Source organism: Theobroma cacao, chromosome 6, assembly GCF_000208745.1.
Source record: "Theobroma cacao cultivar B97-61/B2 chromosome 6, Criollo_cocoa_genome_V2, whole genome shotgun sequence".
NCBI classification, from domain to species: Eukaryota; Viridiplantae; Streptophyta; class Magnoliopsida; order Malvales; family Malvaceae; genus Theobroma; species Theobroma cacao.
The window spans coordinates 23,169,684-23,186,824 of record NC_030855.1 but is presented as its reverse complement, the minus strand read 5'-3'; the positions used below and the strand labels follow the sequence as shown (position 1 = coordinate 23,186,824).

Genomic DNA, 17,141 nt, shown 5'->3' with positions numbered 1-17,141 from the left:
ACCTACATGGCTTGGCATGCAATAGAGAATTCTTTTATACGTATTATTTGGACTAAATTAAGAAAGTTGACAGTAGAAAATACAATAAGTAGAAATTTAATCATAACATGTCCATATATCATATCCCATGTGGCATGACAATGACTAAATCTAAACCTCAACATATGGAAAACAATTATTGAAAAAATAATATTCAACATGTTCTCCATGTTCGATGCTTGCATTTTAGATGATTCCATGTAAACATGGTTTTTAGGTATCAAGCATCACAGTTACATTAAACATAATAATGTTGGTCCACAAAAATAGATCAACAGCTGCAGCTATGGTGGCCTCGAAAGAGCAATAGTTCAAACGATCATGATGATTTCCTCTTTGAAGAAATCCAAAGTGGCATAATAAGGGAACCCTAAGAAATTTACAAATTAAGGAGTCATGAATTTTATTTTATTTTTTTGAAAAGCAACTAACATAATTAGGAGAAGAGAAGGAGTAAAGCCTCCTGATAGGAAACTGAGAGTATAATAAGAGACTACAATAACAATCCATTTTTTCTTATTTTAGGCAAAGACCAAAAGACCTATTTAGTGTATAAGGTAGAGGAGGAGATCAACATCGGAGAGGTTCCAATAGACCCTCTGAGATTTTCTCGCCACTGAGTTCTCTCTAATGGGATACTATGGAAATAGCCATCACTCTCTTTTAACACTGTTATTTACTTGTATCCAAGCATCAAGCAAGTATCTTGCAACACTATTGTTAAAACTCTTTTTTTATTATTATTATTATTATTATCATCATCAAGAAAATTCTATTAGAACAATAAAGAAACGGTCAATACAAGCAAAAGATAATGAACAGTAAAATCATGGAGTGTAAATTCATAAATGAGTAACAAATAGAATTATGCCAGTATATATGTAATGCACGTTACAAAAAGAACTAATCACACACTTCAACAAAAAAAAAAAAGGAAAGAAAAGAAAAAGAAATAATCACAAAGAAAAATTGATTCCCTGTTTCCCACTCAAAACACCAATTGACTTCCTTAGTCCTAGTACATTGATTATTACCTAACGCTATCAATTATGTTGCACAGCTTAATTATCAAACCAAGGCACGCCAATCATGGATCAACATCATCTTGACCTTCATGATCCATCAATTTCCAAGAGCCATCTTCCTGCTGAACCATACCTTTGTTCTTTTCAATCCTCCATGACACTGGCACCAAATATTCATCCTTTAATCCATCGATTGATTTGTTTACCAGGGCTATATCGCGATTAACCACCAAAGCAAACCCTCCTTTACTCCCTTGTGTTCCAGCCACGCCATGTAAATAAGCTTCCAAATTATGCCAACTTGACAAGTTTCCAGGACTATTCAAGTACTTGGATTTACGGGTATCAATAGCCAACTCTTCTCCCACATCCGAATAACCTACCAAAGGATAGTTGGGGACTACATCTAAGGCGTTCCCGACGCGTAAGGCTCGAAGGTCTTTGAATCCTGTAAACGCCTTCTTGAAGTCTGAGTCGCCAACTCGAGGACTGGCAAATAGAAAAGCTGTAACAGGAGAGGCCTTGCGCGACTGGCTTTTGGGCCTGTTATATCCATTGGCAACTATGTCGATGGCATTCAGAGTTGCAAGCGCTGCACCTAAGCTGTGGCCGGTCACTGTGATGCTTATTTCCTCGTTCTTGAATTGGTCCACTAGTCTCCTAACCTCATTAAGAACCTACAAAATCAATAGCAAAAACAAACAATTTTTATTTTTTTACATTGATAGTACGTAATAGGATATCAATTGTTATGGTGAGCTTGTGGTCTACATGACTCCGCTGTCTGAACTGACGAAAAAGAGAGGATATTACTTACTGTGATTTTTATATTTCCTTTATCCCTTGCTTTTTCCCCACTCATCGAGGTTAATCAATGCAAAAATTTTCTTGTTTTTTTATTCGTCAAGACATTGAAGAAGACGTAGGCCCTTCCCCTTTATAGTAATATAAGGCTTAAAAATAATTGTAATCAAATTTTAGAGGATAACTGAAAATTGAAAAGAAATGTGGAACCGCATTGTTTTTCTATCATACAAGTCTTGAAAATGTTTATGATTCTCAAATTTTATAGTTTAAGGTCCTTCCACCTTATCATTCCGCCAATAATACAGTATTGAAAAGAATCTTACCTGGTCTCTGGCACTGCTTTTGTTATAGGGCGAACGTGAGTCTTCCGAGGTGTAGATGGAGTACCAGCCCTCGTGCACCTTGATATCTCTACGCTCATGACCAAAAATTTTCTCAGGCGAAACCAAGTTGAATTCAATATCATTGATCCATTCCAGGGTCTGCACAGTTCCTCTCCAGGCAATCACAATATCCCTCCTCCCCAAAACATCTTTCCCTTCGTCCGTGGCCACAGCAACATATCCGATCCAGTTGGATTCTTTGCTCCATGCTTCCCTCGACAATGACTTCACGATGAATGCTTCCGGAAGTTGGATTTGCGACGTCGCGTACAAGAATTTTGTCACTTGATACCTGTAAGGATTGCCTTTCTCCAAATTCACTTTAGAGAAGAAATCTTCCTTGCCATACAGGCTGCTTCCAGCAAACTTGGATGCCTTCTCGGTGTTGAAGGCGTCATAGGTAGCCTGAGCCATTTCTCCATAGTGAATAATGTAACGGCGAAGATCAATATCCAAAGGGTCCAAAAGCTCTCCCCAATGATTCTGGCCGCTTAGAGGCTTCCATCTTTTTGCTATACTACTACCCATCGCCTTCTTTTTCTTTCCGAACCACTTCCTAAGAATGCGTAGAGTTTCCATGCATTTCAAGGATGCTTGTTAGGTGTCATTTCAGCTTAATTAGTAATATATATAGACAGTAACACCAAAGTTTGGCTTAAAATATTGACGTTCAGTAGTCTTTCCATTCCGCAAGCAATGTAAGTTTGTGAAGGGGAAAAACCTTAATTATCTTGTCTAAATTTTCTTACCAATCATAAAATAAGCATTTATGATTTATCTGACTTTAGATTTTCCATGATACCATTTCCAATAAGTTGACTTATTTACCAATTCCTATTGCAGTCAGCATCGGACACTTGAAATTGGCCAAAACAGGCCAGTCATTTTTTTAGGAGTATAACAAAAGAAAATGACTTTTTATGGTTTTCCCAATTTCTAATAAAATACTAATTTCACTTTGATCTGGCCATAATTAAGTCTTGGGTCATGTCTCCTTATATGATGATTATCGATTCATTTTAAAGTGTCGTGCAATTAACAACAGGTATTAGACTGTGATGTTTTAAGTGATCATAGCTTGTCGATGAATACAAACATTATCCACCATACTAGAAGACATACAAGTATATCAAATGCTTATACGGCTTGTTTTATCTGTCAAAATCATTAGATGAAAATAATTTATCAGTTTCTCTACTGGGAAATTTGGTAGTTCGTGCTTCTTAATAATTAATTCAGCATCAGGTAATTAGGGCTTTCAATTTTCTATTGGCTTAAGCATGTGTTGCAATATTCTGCTGGGTACCTATGACGCCTTCAGTTATAAATATCAGAATCATTAAATTTGCCGGCCTTTGCCAAACTGTCGATGCTCAGATTCTTCGCTTTGAAGGGCATGCCTCTTCTTGCACAAGAAAATTCATCTTCCCCCACCGAAAGTGGTTGATTAGGATGGAAATTTTCTGTTCAAAAAAAACAAAAAGACCTTGATATATATGTGCCAGAAGACAAACATTTTCCACAAGCTTTATTTTGTTTCCATCATGAACACCTTAAAATAGAGAGACTTTGCTTTGAAGTTACCGTAAGACAGTATTATGTGGCAGCATGGAGATGCTTGCAAGATGAAGAAGGTAAGTATTGGGACTTAATCAGATAGATACCTTGCCGAGGCTTTCAATTTGGGTGAAGTCCAGGAGCCGAAGGTCAAGAAGATTTGGTGCTACAACTTTGAATTTAAGGATTTTCTTTTTTAAGTTATATATACTAACCATTTGATAAAGATATCCTAAAGGTTTTATTCTTAGCCTATATATATAGGTAATATAAATATGATGAATATGCAGCTAAAATTAGAAGTAGAAATCACCTTAGTTACTTTCAGAAAGATCCCCTCAGCCTAGCTGCTGGCTACTTAACTAAATCGAAAACGAACTATCAAATGTGCACTTCAGCTTGGTCTTAATAGCATTCCCACTTTCTGTTCTGGACGTGGATTAAGTGGGCTGCCAGGTTCCTTGGAAGTTGATTTGGGCCTTTGGTTCACGTCACAAACTTGCATTATAAGGGCCTCTGACTTTGGCCCATACAGGTTCAGCCTAAAAATCCATCTCTACTCTTCCCCATTGAACTTCCATTTTTCCCTTTATACTGATTACCTTCCACAATATCTTGACCATCTCTAATTAATCAACGAATTCGGGTGTTTTAAAGGATGGATTTGGGAGTGGAGTTCAAAGTTTGTATTTATTTTCTAAGGAAGAAAAATCTACACCAAGGCGGATATAAAGCTGAAGCCCTCTAAGATATGTGCTGCAACAAAAGAAATAAGATCACATATACTAGTAACATTTTTTTCTTAATAAATATCTTATCTAGGTTTCATTTTTTTTTTTGGTTAAACGGGATTTAAATACGCAATGGTGAGGGAGATAAAGATTAGCTTATCATTGTCTTGTCACTGAAAATGTCTTTAGAGACAAGAACTTGGAAAGCGACTATGGCCCCGTGATGAGTCCACTTCTAACTTTAGTACTTTCTTCTCATCAATCATGCATGTGATCCCCCGTAGTTGGCCCTCTCAAATCGGCCATAGCCTCCTTTCTTTCCCCCCCCTTTGCTTCCATCAAGCAAATCAAAAAACCCCAAATATTACAAAAACATCCCATTCTTCCCCGACCCACCTCTGTCTGTCCTACATCAACAATGATAATGCCAAAACACAATGACTACGCAAACTTAGCGAAAAGAACAATGCTATAGTTCTTTAGTAGAATGAGAAAGTGATATGGGAATCTTAGTTTTCTTCATCTTTTCAATCACACTATGGGAAATGCACATTTCTTATTTCCACTAAGGATTCAACCATTTTGCAATACAGATACCAAATGGATAATTAACAACTTTTTAACCATAAAAGAAGTTTGAATACAATGAAGAAAATCCATGCATCAAAACAAAAAACCGTCACATGTGGCCATTACTCATTAGGAAGAGTACTTGCCAGACTCATATTTGAACGTTCCTGCTTTCTAATGTGGAAAGCCCCTTGCAACATTGACAAGGTGGAAAACGTTAATCTTGCTAATGCCCAGCATTAGTTAATCATGCATGGACCGTGAGCAGCCTCTGGTCCTAGAAATTGATTGTCGAACAATTGAACTTAGTCACTGCCCCTACCGGAACAAATCCTCACCCTACTCACAACCACCGACCCCATTTAAACCCCCTGGTTCTCTCATGCATGTGAAGTTCAATTTGTTATGATCTCTCAATCCCTTAAAAGATTAAAGTAATTCAAGGTTTAGAACTGTTCAACGATTCAATGATAATGCTGGTTTCCAAACACAGAAAAAGTGAAGCACATTATATATAAAGGTTGAATACAGAGTACAGATCAGTGCAGATTGAGCAGACAAACCATTTTAGCACCATTTGTTGTGTGAGGACTGACTCGTGAACTGTGACTCATGACCCGTGAAAAAAATGTGGCAGAGCTTTCTGCCCTGATTGAATCAACTTTCTGTTACTGCAGAGACGGTTTTGAAAAGTTCACAACTTCCCTGGTTTAGTCCCACATATGGAATCCGAGCCTTTTCTCAAGCCTATCGTCATGGCTTGAAATAATTGAGCAGGCAATGAACTAGTGTGGGAATCGGGGGTGATAATTTTAACTGGATAAAAGTCTAAAACAGAAAGTGCTCCTCCATTTTACATCTTTCAGACTTTGGCCTTGAATGCATCCATTTTGCATGTATGGCTTGACAGAAACACTAGCTTCTCTTCAACCTGTCAAAAGGAAGTTGCCTTCTGTGAACTATGACAGCATTTTTTTAGATTGCAAGTAATTGGTTTGCAAACATTTTGTAGTTTCAGCTGCAAGACCAGTTAACTTGTTCTAAGTGGTAATTTTTTTTTTAAAATTATATGAATAGTTCATTGAGTCAGAAAGGGGAAACCCTTTGTTCATCCAAAGCAGACCTGAATAAGATCAGATCCCCTTTACAACAAACTGGAAACAAAAAACCTCCAGTAGATCCCCTGCCCCAAGCAAAAATCCACCTGTCTCATTTACAAAGTCAGCATTCGCCGAATAGGCGCACAAAAACAAAAGTTGGGAAAACCCAAAAAGTAAGATTGGAAACATAACCGGTAGCCTGTTTCCTGTCTTTACTAATTCACCAGAACAGGAGGCAATTCCAAACATTACACAGAGCCAGCCAAACACACACAGACCCCAGGCAGGTGTATTAGATTTATGGCTTAGCTTAGATTTATCCTTAGTCACAAGCGTTTTGTTGGGTGTCTGTTGCTAGCTAGGCATTTTGACTTTTTGCTTTCACTTCTTTGTCTATTAACCTTTCAAGTCATTGTATTCTTTTCTTTGGAAGGAAAATAACTCATTCTTCCAAGAAAAAAAAACCATTTATTAAAGGGGCAAATTAAGATCATAGATTGTGAATGATTTTTCATTTTCTTATATGTTTAAGGATGGGCTTGGGGAGGCCTAATTCAGGACTGGACCCAGGAAGCAAGCCTAAGCCTGGTCTAGCTCCATTATTGACTGAACTCGGATTTGGAAAATATTTTTTTGACTTGGCACATAAAAATAGAGCTAGCTTGCAAGCCTAGATTCACTGCTCAACTGACAACTTTAACTATGAGCTAATAAATGATCCATCAAAAAGAAGAACTTTAAACCATGAGTTGGTTGTTATGATTATCATGTCATTAAACATTAAGTTATATATGCTATGATATTTCGATAATCATTAAGTTATGATTCGTGTTTTGATTAAAAAATTTATATGAATGAAGCTTGTTTTCATTGTCCTTTTTCTTTTAACTGTAATATCCATATATACTCTTTTGAACATTGCATCATATATATAGACAGACACACAACCAAAATACTTCTCCAAAATCTTGTACATCTTACCATTTCTTCTCAAAAGCAAAAGTACACCTTTAGCCTTCAGGATATTTCATGGAGAATATAGATAAAATTGCTTCTATTGGTGAGAATGGATACCGCAGGGGAAGGGATTGGGAACATGGGCATAGGGCAGTAGCCAGACTATGCGTATAGGGTTCTAAGAGGCTAAGACCTAAAAAATGCCAGTATGATCTTGACCTATGCAAAATGCATTACAGTGGAACCGGACACACTATGTCTTTCTCGGACAACTCGCGGTGCCTTTTGTATCGGTAGCTGAATTATAATGCATTGCCGCATGAACTCGATGTCCTTGGCAATGAGACCCATCAACATGCGGACAAGCTTCCCTAGATTCGATAAAAAGTAAATTAGCCTTATGTAATGTCCGGTAGCTGTGCTCTCTAGGTGTGGAATGAATTCTCTCTTCAAGCTTCAAGCACTGTTCTTCTCATGAAAGGTCTTTATGGCCATGATTGGAAGATTGTACTCCATGATTGTGAATTTCAGGGACAAATTTTGTTTCTCTGCCGGAGAGGGGTTTCGAAAGGAGGAAAAAAAAAAAAACAGACCCAAGTGCTGGAAAATTGTGCTTGAACAGTATAATTACTAGGCGCCTGGCATATACATGTACTTTTTATTTTTTTTGTTGTAAATTTAGTATAGAGAGTGATTTCAAATACTTTATGAATTTGAATTCTGCCAAGTAATTAATCATCCAAGAAATTTCTTTTGAGCCAAAAAGGCAATTTATTAAGAATTTATATCTGAGTTAACAATCCAACGAACAGTGGAAAAGGTGGGAAATTAGGCATTGCACCCAGGGAAAAGGTTTGAGGCCGAGATCATGTAGGTTTTCCCAACTTTATGTTGTCAGGTGATTATTTATGCCCTACCTTTATATTACTAGCTACTAAATAATTTTAAGCTGAATCTTAGTTAGTCCTATCAAACTATTAAAAAAGAGAACAAAAACAAAAATATTTCAACTACAAATTCAATCAGAATGTTTCTAAATAGCTCAAAGTGGCCAATATTGAATTATGTACATATATCCTCACTGAAAGGTTGATGTCTTAGTCGTAGGCTCATAGCATGCGACAAGTTGGCCCCCCTCTAGGCAACCCAAAAGGGGAAACCCAAAACCCTACTCCATTTTTAGAGACAAATGTCCATGTTAACAGGTCGAGGGGAGCCCCATGGGAAGGATGTACATTAACTCATGCTTCGTTGGCCTCTGCATGTGAAACCGGCCTTTGCACGAAGCAAAATATCCTATGATATGAGGGGAAAAGGCTCCCAAAATTAGGACCACATTCATTTACTCATTTCATTTCAGCATCTTGTTACATTCCTTTCATGCTTTCCTAGATATCGGTCGCTCCTCACATTAATTTCACTCCATTTGTTATGTTTCACCACCTCCTCGCAAGAAATAACGATGAATTCTTTTATTATGATTCAAGTGTATTAATTTTACGTGGTGACTTCTCGGCCCAGAGCGTGAGGGTGATTACAAAGTTTTCCCAACTTGGGAGAGGGAAGTAATCACGACAACTATCACCAAAGAGCTGTTGGATCTACCTAGTGGAGAGGGTGTGTATATATATATATATATGCTAGCTAAGCTACAGGTAGGTGATTGTCAGCTAGCTTCTGCACTGCCATAAACAAGATCGAAGTCAAAGTTAATTAGGATGCCATGATTGTTTTGTCGATTTGAAGGTGTTGAACTCTCTGGAAATTAACAAATACCTTAGCCCTTTTAATACTAATTGCTTCTCAATCTCATGGTAACCAAGACTACACAATTTAAAGACAAGTTAAGTATATAATTAAAAAAAATAGATATCAAGTTCCATTGGTAGAGAATTTAGAAAAAAAAGACGTGTGTATGTATATACACACATACACTCCATATATTCTGAATTAATCTTGCCTTTTTCTTTTTTATAAAACTTGGTCTTATACCCAGATAATAAATAATCACAATAAGAAAATTTCAGATTGAACAAAAACCCTATCAACATTTATTCAGTACTCTATCCACATTTATATGTACATCTATTTAATTAATTGAATCCAGCTAGCAAAAGTCATGTGCTACATATCTATAAATAAACCCTTTTGGCTCCTCGTGAATACTTAACAAAAGATGTTCGTGCCTTAATTGGTGCATATAATTTGTCAGTATTTTTCTTTCCCTGAAGAACAAGTTTCACTGATATTTCTCTTTGCTATATATATATATATATTACATGCATGTATATATGCGGGTGTATGTAAATTTTATGTATGTTATATATCTCTGTGGAATGTGTACCCAATTAAACATACGCCTTTAAGTCGTATTCATGACCTGGTGATCGATCAGGTCAGTTCCCAGACTATGCCCTAAGCAAATTGAATGCAAAAGAGCTAAGCAAAGAGAAGGTGTCAAAAGCGTTTCGTCTCGGGTCAACGTCAGAAGCATCCCTAAGCATGCAGCTGCCCATCGATCACAGCTAACAAGGCTCCTCTTTGCCGGTTTTAATTATCATAGCAGACGCAAACACAAAATCTCATCGGACAGATCAGAGTGATCTGTTAATGGGCACTATATATATAAGCATCACCCATTAGCATTTTCCATTGAAAGCGATGTGTCAGCCATGCAATTCCAATTCTCAGTAATCATCCACGTCTCATTTTAGTGAAGGAGACAAATCTTTGTAACTACCACACCTAAAAAGCAAACCTCTAGTCGAAAAAGAGGTCAGAGTGAACCTGAAGAAAATTGTAGTATTAGAATTTATAAATATATTTTTGTAGCATAAATTATTTCTGGAAACACCAATAAGGAGAAATCCCCAACTTTGGATCACTTTCACTGACCATTTAGCCTTGATTTATATGTTCGAAAACAACATTTGATTTAATAGACATTGGATATGTTCACTCTTCAAGAAATATAATCTGTAATTAAATTCATATCATTAATGGTCCCCAAATGCATTTACTTCATCATGGCCACCTTTTTCCCTTTTGATGTTTGTCATAATGTTTGCGGACCTTAACATGTTCATATATATACATGTGAAACTTTTCACAGGCTTCATCTCTCCGGACTTTGCTAGAATTAAGGCCTATCCTCCTTATTACAAGTAAACCCGGCCTTGATTGAAGTAATTGATCAATCCCTCTCTATTAGTTTGGTCACGTTAATTTGCCTATTAGTCTCAAGAACGAATTAGTATGTTTAATTCTGTTAGTCAAATTTTCAAGCAATTTCCGTTAATTAGAGTGCACCCGAAATTTGTAAATACTCTGAAAATAAAGAAGAGAGAGATCGAGAGAGTAAAGGAAACCTAACAACATTGCCCCTAAAAACAACAAACAATGACTTTAATTAAACGAAATAAATAACATGTCAATTTTGATGGGTGGAGGAACCATGAAGAAAGTTCAATCAAGGACAAGATTAATGCTTCCCTTAAGCTTGACTTTCACGTATATATGAATCACTAATCCCTCTTCATAAACGTGCATTTAAGAATAATTCATATGGTACCATCTTTGTCATGGCATAGACCTCGAAATGCCCTTTATCCAAATCTTTTCATTAAAATGATCGTAACTACATAATTTGGCAGTAGATAGACCTATTTGCTTTGACCAACTCTTACTCAAGATCCTAGTGTGTCTGGTAAAGTCATAACCACATGTCCCTATCTAGCAACCTAGAGAGCTGATTAAGCCAATTTTTTTTTGAAAAGCACTGATTAAGCCAAATGCTCGTGCCTTTTCCTTCCTTCACAGTTTCTTTTTATTATGAAATAAATATAAACGAGGTTGAAAGGTTCACATCTTTTAGTACTACTAATATTATCTTATTTGTGTTTTTGAAATTACGTTAATAAAAAAAAAGATAAATCTTAATTTTATAAATAAAGATTTTTTTTATTTATTAAGTATGTATATTGAGTTGAAATATAAATACATGATAAGTGATATTAAAATAACTTTTTTTTTTAAAAAAAAAGCAAGATAAGTTTTTATCTTTAGGCGAGAAAATGGTGAGAAAATAGATGTGAGGATTCAATTAAGCCGACCGTTGGAAGGAGCTTTCTAGTTTCCAAAATTTGGCACTGTTTCTTTGTCAATTTGATTATACTCATCATCCCCTGAACTAAAACTCCATGTTTACTTCATTACACCCGAAATCCCCCACGCGCTTTTCACGCTCTAATCAATAATGTGTACAAGCGTCTAGTATGGCATCCACGCTCGTCAAACTGCGAGTGGAATTAGCTCCCTCTGAGTTTCACTTTCAAATCAAAGCCACTAAAAAATTACAAGTAAAAGCAGAGAAAAAACAGAACAAACACTGTATTTAGATACGGACAATTTTAGTAGGTTACATTTGTCATGCTCTAATCGCGAGTATGACCTTTTTTTTTTATATTTTCATGTATTAAATAATGTAAAAAAATTGATTTCCTTTTTTCAAAAAATTATAAGAAAATGTTTCGTAACTTGATTTTAAAAATATTCATCAAAATAAAATCAATTATTTTTAGTCATATTTAATTATAATTTGATAAAAATATTTTTAAAATCATTTTAAATAAATTAAATCATAAATCACAACTTTTATTTATTTTTATCTTTGATTTTAGATTTTTTTCTTATTATCCAACTCTTTTTAATTTTATCGATTTTTTTTCAATATTTGTCTATTGTGCTTTATATTTCTCTCTCTCATGCTTTTTAAGACATTGAGTGATGATTTTGATGTGTTTAGAGTGAGTGATTGTTTACAGAATTTGATTTTTAGGTGTTTTAAATGAAACTAAAATAGTAAAAATGATCACAAATATTTGAAATAGTTTTTAATTGAATCAATTTGAAACTTAGATACCAAAAAACTTATGAATTTGAAATTTATAAACTTAGGATATTAAAGAATTTTTTTTTCGATTTTTGATTGAAATAAGTGTTTTAAATAAGAAAAATTATGTTTTAATTTTTGAAAACATGTTGAAAACATTTTAATCGATGTCAAATAGTAAAAAAAAAATAAAGAGAGTTTAAAAGATTTGAAGTTTTAGTTCATAAGTAATAATAATATCTTAGACATTAAAATGTAACAGAATTTTTTTAAACATGATATATAATAATAATATTTTTTCAACATTACGTGTAATAATTTTTTTTAATCATGATATGTAATATATTTTTATACATAACGTGTAATATGTTTTTGTATATGACATATAACAATAATATTTTTTAACATAACGTGCAACATCATATGCATAAAGTGTAATATCATGTGCATTTCATATAAAGATGTTTAATACATAGTATATAATATATTTTTATTCATAGCGTGTAACATCATATGCATGATATGTAACATCATATGCACTTAATATAAAATTTTTTTGTTAAGGGTAATTTTGTTTAACTTAATTAAAAATAATTAAAATTATAAAAAAATTATTTTTAAAAACATATCATATTTCAGAGTTATTTTTTAAAACGTTTCTTTTTTTAATTTTTAATTTATTTGTTTTTTCAAACCGGATCCAGGAGAGAAGACCGTTCCTCGATGTTTGTGCCTTTAATGTTTGCCTCTTTAGTTTAGACTTGGTTCCCTCTCTTAAAACTCTCGAGTATCTAGCTTTTTAACGTTCTTTTTTCTTTTCTTTTCTTTTTTTTTTTCTTTCTGCTACTGAAATTTTCACAAACTCCCAAGTTTAAGACCTCACTGTCTGAAAACCAAACAGACAAAGGACTGTTTTTTGTATCCCTTCCCCTTCTTACAGATCACAAATTAGAGGACCCTAGAACGAAACCAGAGATAGTAAAAGAAAGCAGGAACTCAGCTTATCATGGTGGCTGGTAAGGTAAGATTGGCAATGGGTTTGCAAAAATCACCTGCAAACTCGAAGCACGAAACTCCCCCTAAACCACCATTGCCATCTCCGAGCTCGGGTAACAAGAACAATACTTCCCAGAAAGCTGTCTTTTCACGTTCCTTTGGCGTTTACTTCCCGCGATCCTCAGCTCAAGTCCAGCCTCGTCCACCTGACGTCACCGAACTCCTCCGATTGGTTGAAGAGTTGAGAGAGCGAGAGTCCAGGCTGAAAACAGAGCTTCTCGAGCACAAGCTTTTAAAAGAATCGGTTGCCATTGTTCCTGTGCTGGAAAACGAGATCGTAGCCATAAATGCGGAGCTGGAACGAGCTTCGAAAGAGATTGAGAATTTGAGAAACGAAAACGAGACGTTGAAAACAGAGGTAGAGGAAATGAAGGAAAAGATTGAAGAAGAGAGGAAAGAGAGCGAGAAAAAAGTGAGAGAAATGGAGGAAGAAATAGCGGAGCTAAAGAAAACGGTGTTGTCTTATTCTGATCGTAACAGTAAAGCGGAGATTACGGTGGAAAGCGACGATTTACTTTCTTCTTCGCAGAGATATCAAGGGTTAGTGGAAGTTAGTGTGAAGTCAAATTTGATTAAGAATTTGAAGAGAAATAATAGTAAATGTACGGACGCCGTTGTTGTTAGTACTTTGAATAATGAGAAAGTCGAGAGCTTGGAGTTTAAAAGAGAGGAATTTGAGACTGAGAGACCGAGACACTCGAGGTGTAACTCGGAGGAACTCGTTGACTCGACTCTTGTTAATATCAGATCTCGTGTTCCTAGGGTCCCAAAACCACCGCCGAGACCTTCATCATCATCACCATCATCATCGACGTCATCTATTAGCTCCTCTGATTCTACAGAGAAGCAAATTCCTCCTCCACCACCGCCGCCGCCACCTCCGGCACCAGTAGCAGCAGTGAAGCAAGTTGCACCTCCTCCTCCGCCACCACCTCCGATAAAAGCTATTGCGCCGCCACCTCCGCCTCCACCTCCGAAGGGAATGAGGGCGATTGCGGCGAAAGTAAGGAGAGTTCCAGAGGTCGTAGAGTTTTATCACTCGCTTATGCGGAGGGACTCGAAAAGAGAGGCCGGTGGCTGTAGCGTGCCGGAGGTTTTACCGGCAACCGCTAACGCGAGGGATATGATTGGAGAGATTGAGAATCGGTCAACTCATTTGCTCGCGGTGAGTTTCGGTTTCCGGTTATAATTATTTACGATAATGCCACTGTGGACAGTGTGGTTTTTGTGTCAGTGACGAGTGACTGGTCCTCCGTGAATTTATTGCCTTTGTTATATTTAATTTATTTCTTGCTAGATAAGACAGCATTTAGATTCGACGAAGGAATTTTAGAAAAGTATATAGAAATATTTAAAAATAAAAAAAATAGAGGGTGTAATTTTAATAAATAAAAGTGGCAAATTTCACAGAATAATTTTTGGAATTTAAATTTCAGGCCCAACTAGTTTGAATTTCAAATAGTAATCGTACAAATTTGGCACCTTCTGTTCTTAGCTCAGAGAAGAGTAATAACCAGAATCTACTACTAAGTGACTAATAACTGCGAGATTATTGTAACTTCAGTTTGATTAATGTTAATTGTTTAAGCTTTGTTATGTACTTATGATGGGTTTCTGGAAGTTAATGTGGTCTTTTGTGATTGATGCAGATAAAGACAGATGTAGAAACACAAGGAGACTTCATAAGATTCTTGATCAAAGAAGTTGAGAATGCTGCATTTACAGATATAGAGGATGTTGTTCCTTTTGTTAAATGGCTAGATGATGAGCTCTCTTACTTGGTACTTTTTTTTCTTTCTTTTCCATTTGATTTTTACCGTGGCTTTTTCCTTTTTCTTGGATTTTTGTTTTGATGATTAATTTTTTTGTTCTTCATTTAGGTGGATGAAAGAGCGGTGTTGAAACATTTCGATTGGCCAGAGCAGAAGGCGGATGCATTGCGCGAGGCGGCATTTGGATATTGTGATCTCAAGAAACTTGAATCCGAGGCTTCATTGTTTCGTGATGATGCCCGGCAACCCTGTGGTCCGGCTCTCAAAAAGATGCAAGCTCTACTTGAAAAGTATATATTCCTTGTTTTATCTGTAAACTCTTTCTCTGTTACTTGCTTCTTATCGGTTTGTTCTGAATCTGCTATTAATATGATAATGGCAGGCTGGAGCATGGTGTTTACAATCTCTCACGAATGAGAGAATCTGCTACAAAGAGATACAAAGGATTTCAAATTCCTATGGATTGGATGCTTGAAACTGGAATTGTTAGCCAGGTAATCTAATTAATTCAACCAACTTGTTTTATACAAAAAATTTACACATAATTTATTAGTAAAGAATGTAAATTTGGTAAGACTATGACCTTTTGTTTATTTCTTAATTGTCATGATAGGAAGCACCCATCATTCTTAAAATTCCATTAGTCAATTTGGTGATAGATTTTAGGTGGTCTATTTAATTAATCTTGCTTTCGGATCTTGGAAGGGCAAATATGTATTGTTTTGATACTGTTTACTATGTTTATTATTATATTCTAACTAGTGTTTGCTAGGTGACAAAAGGAAGGTTAGATTTTGCTTCTCATTTTCCACGCGCATGCGTGCATGCCTACGTGTGAACTCCCAGATCTCTAAACGTATTTGCTTGTTTGCTTCCACGTTTTACTTGGGATTCATGGGAAAGGCAGAGAATCGGAATCACAATCCAGACCGATTATGCACAGCATATTGTACTAGTCACTAATGTTGGGGTGGACAATGCTTTCTTTACATAGTGTCTCGAGTAGACGCGAAACTTCTATGAACTTATTGAGATCTTAATCTAAAAGCCATTGCTACTACAAAATTCATCCTCTTTATTAGTCTGCTTTCACGAACAAGTTGTTATGTAGTGGCAGTAATGCAAGTTAATGAGACGCGTGTTTTTACAGACTCGCTAGTCCCTGTATTCCATTTATTGCAGCCTTTGGTGTTTGTTAACTCATTGATAATGCAAATAAATGATGGCAGATCAAGCTTGCGTCAGTGAAATTAGCAATGAAGTACATGAGAAGAGTATCTGCGGAGCTCGAAGCAGTTGGTGGTGGGCCTGAAGAAGAGGAGCTGATTGTTCAAGGCGTTAGATTTGCATTCCGTGTACACCAGGTTAACATTCTCATTAATTCCTATTAAGTTAGCTTTTGTCGGCATTGAGAAGGGCAACACTCTTTAAAACCTTTTGTTTATTGACAGTTCGCTGGAGGGTTTGATGTTGAAACGATGAGGGCTTTCCAAGAGCTGAGAGACAAAGCCAGATCGTGCCATGTACAATGCCAAAGCCAGCAACAACCAAAATTTATTTGCAGGTCTACAACTTGCTAATCTCTGTAGCAAACTCAGCTCCAGAATCCGCTACCAGTTTTTTTGTTGTAAAGATAAAAGAACAATCATGTTTGTGAATACAATGCCAGCTGCTATTTATCCACACATTCAATTTATTCCAGTGCATAACTAATGTGAAATGGAACTACTACCATTAAAATTTTCTTCTGTCCCTCGTCTCACTCTACAGCAAACCCGTAATGCCAGCTCTTACTTTGAAACCCGATTGAAACTGAAATTTCAGCTTCCCATAAACTGGCTTTAACATCTTTTATCGGATGAGGATACCGTGTTATCTATATGGCTAGTGCTTGTCCCTTGAGTCAGCCGGCATTGTAAATAGTTCATGGCTTCTCGAGTCATACTTTTCTCAATGAAATATATCTATAGAGTGCTTTTGATGCTACTGCTTCAACCAAAAAAGATCTTTGTGACTAAGACAACCGAAACATGACAAGCAACCAAGTAACTATAAAATCTTTATAATGTGTATCGGGTAGTTTTGTTTCTAAGCGTAGCTTGGTATCCTAGAGATTTTGTAATCAGAGTTTGACAAGATTCGTCAGAATTTGATGATGTTAACGCAAAGAGGGGACCTATGACTGTGCCAGCGACATTGCTTTTGGTGGAAACTTGAAAAGGTTTGGTGCACCACCAACCATTTTAACTTTGA

General features: G+C 36.1%; 2 protein-coding genes across 2 annotated transcripts; one reads left to right on the top strand and one right to left on the bottom strand.

The window, feature by feature from the left end:
- On the bottom strand, positions 855 to 2,859 carry LOC18596715 (phospholipase A1-IIgamma). Its single transcript, XM_018122710.1, has 2 exons — positions 2,195 to 2,859; positions 855 to 1,741 (listed from the first exon to the last, which is right to left on the bottom strand). The coding sequence occupies exons 1-2, from the start codon at positions 2,831 to 2,833 to the stop codon at positions 1,127 to 1,129; spliced, it is 1,254 nt and encodes a 417-aa protein (XP_017978199.1). The 5' UTR covers positions 2,834 to 2,859; the 3' UTR covers positions 855 to 1,126.
- Positions 12,884 to 16,636, top strand: LOC18596714 (protein CHUP1, chloroplastic). The gene is made up of 6 exons (XM_007025362.2): positions 12,884 to 14,281; positions 14,766 to 14,897; positions 14,997 to 15,178; positions 15,271 to 15,382; positions 16,118 to 16,252; positions 16,340 to 16,636. Exons 1-6 carry the CDS (start codon positions 13,067 to 13,069, stop codon positions 16,466 to 16,468), a joined length of 1,905 nt encoding a protein of 634 aa, XP_007025424.2. The 5' UTR covers positions 12,884 to 13,066; the 3' UTR covers positions 16,469 to 16,636.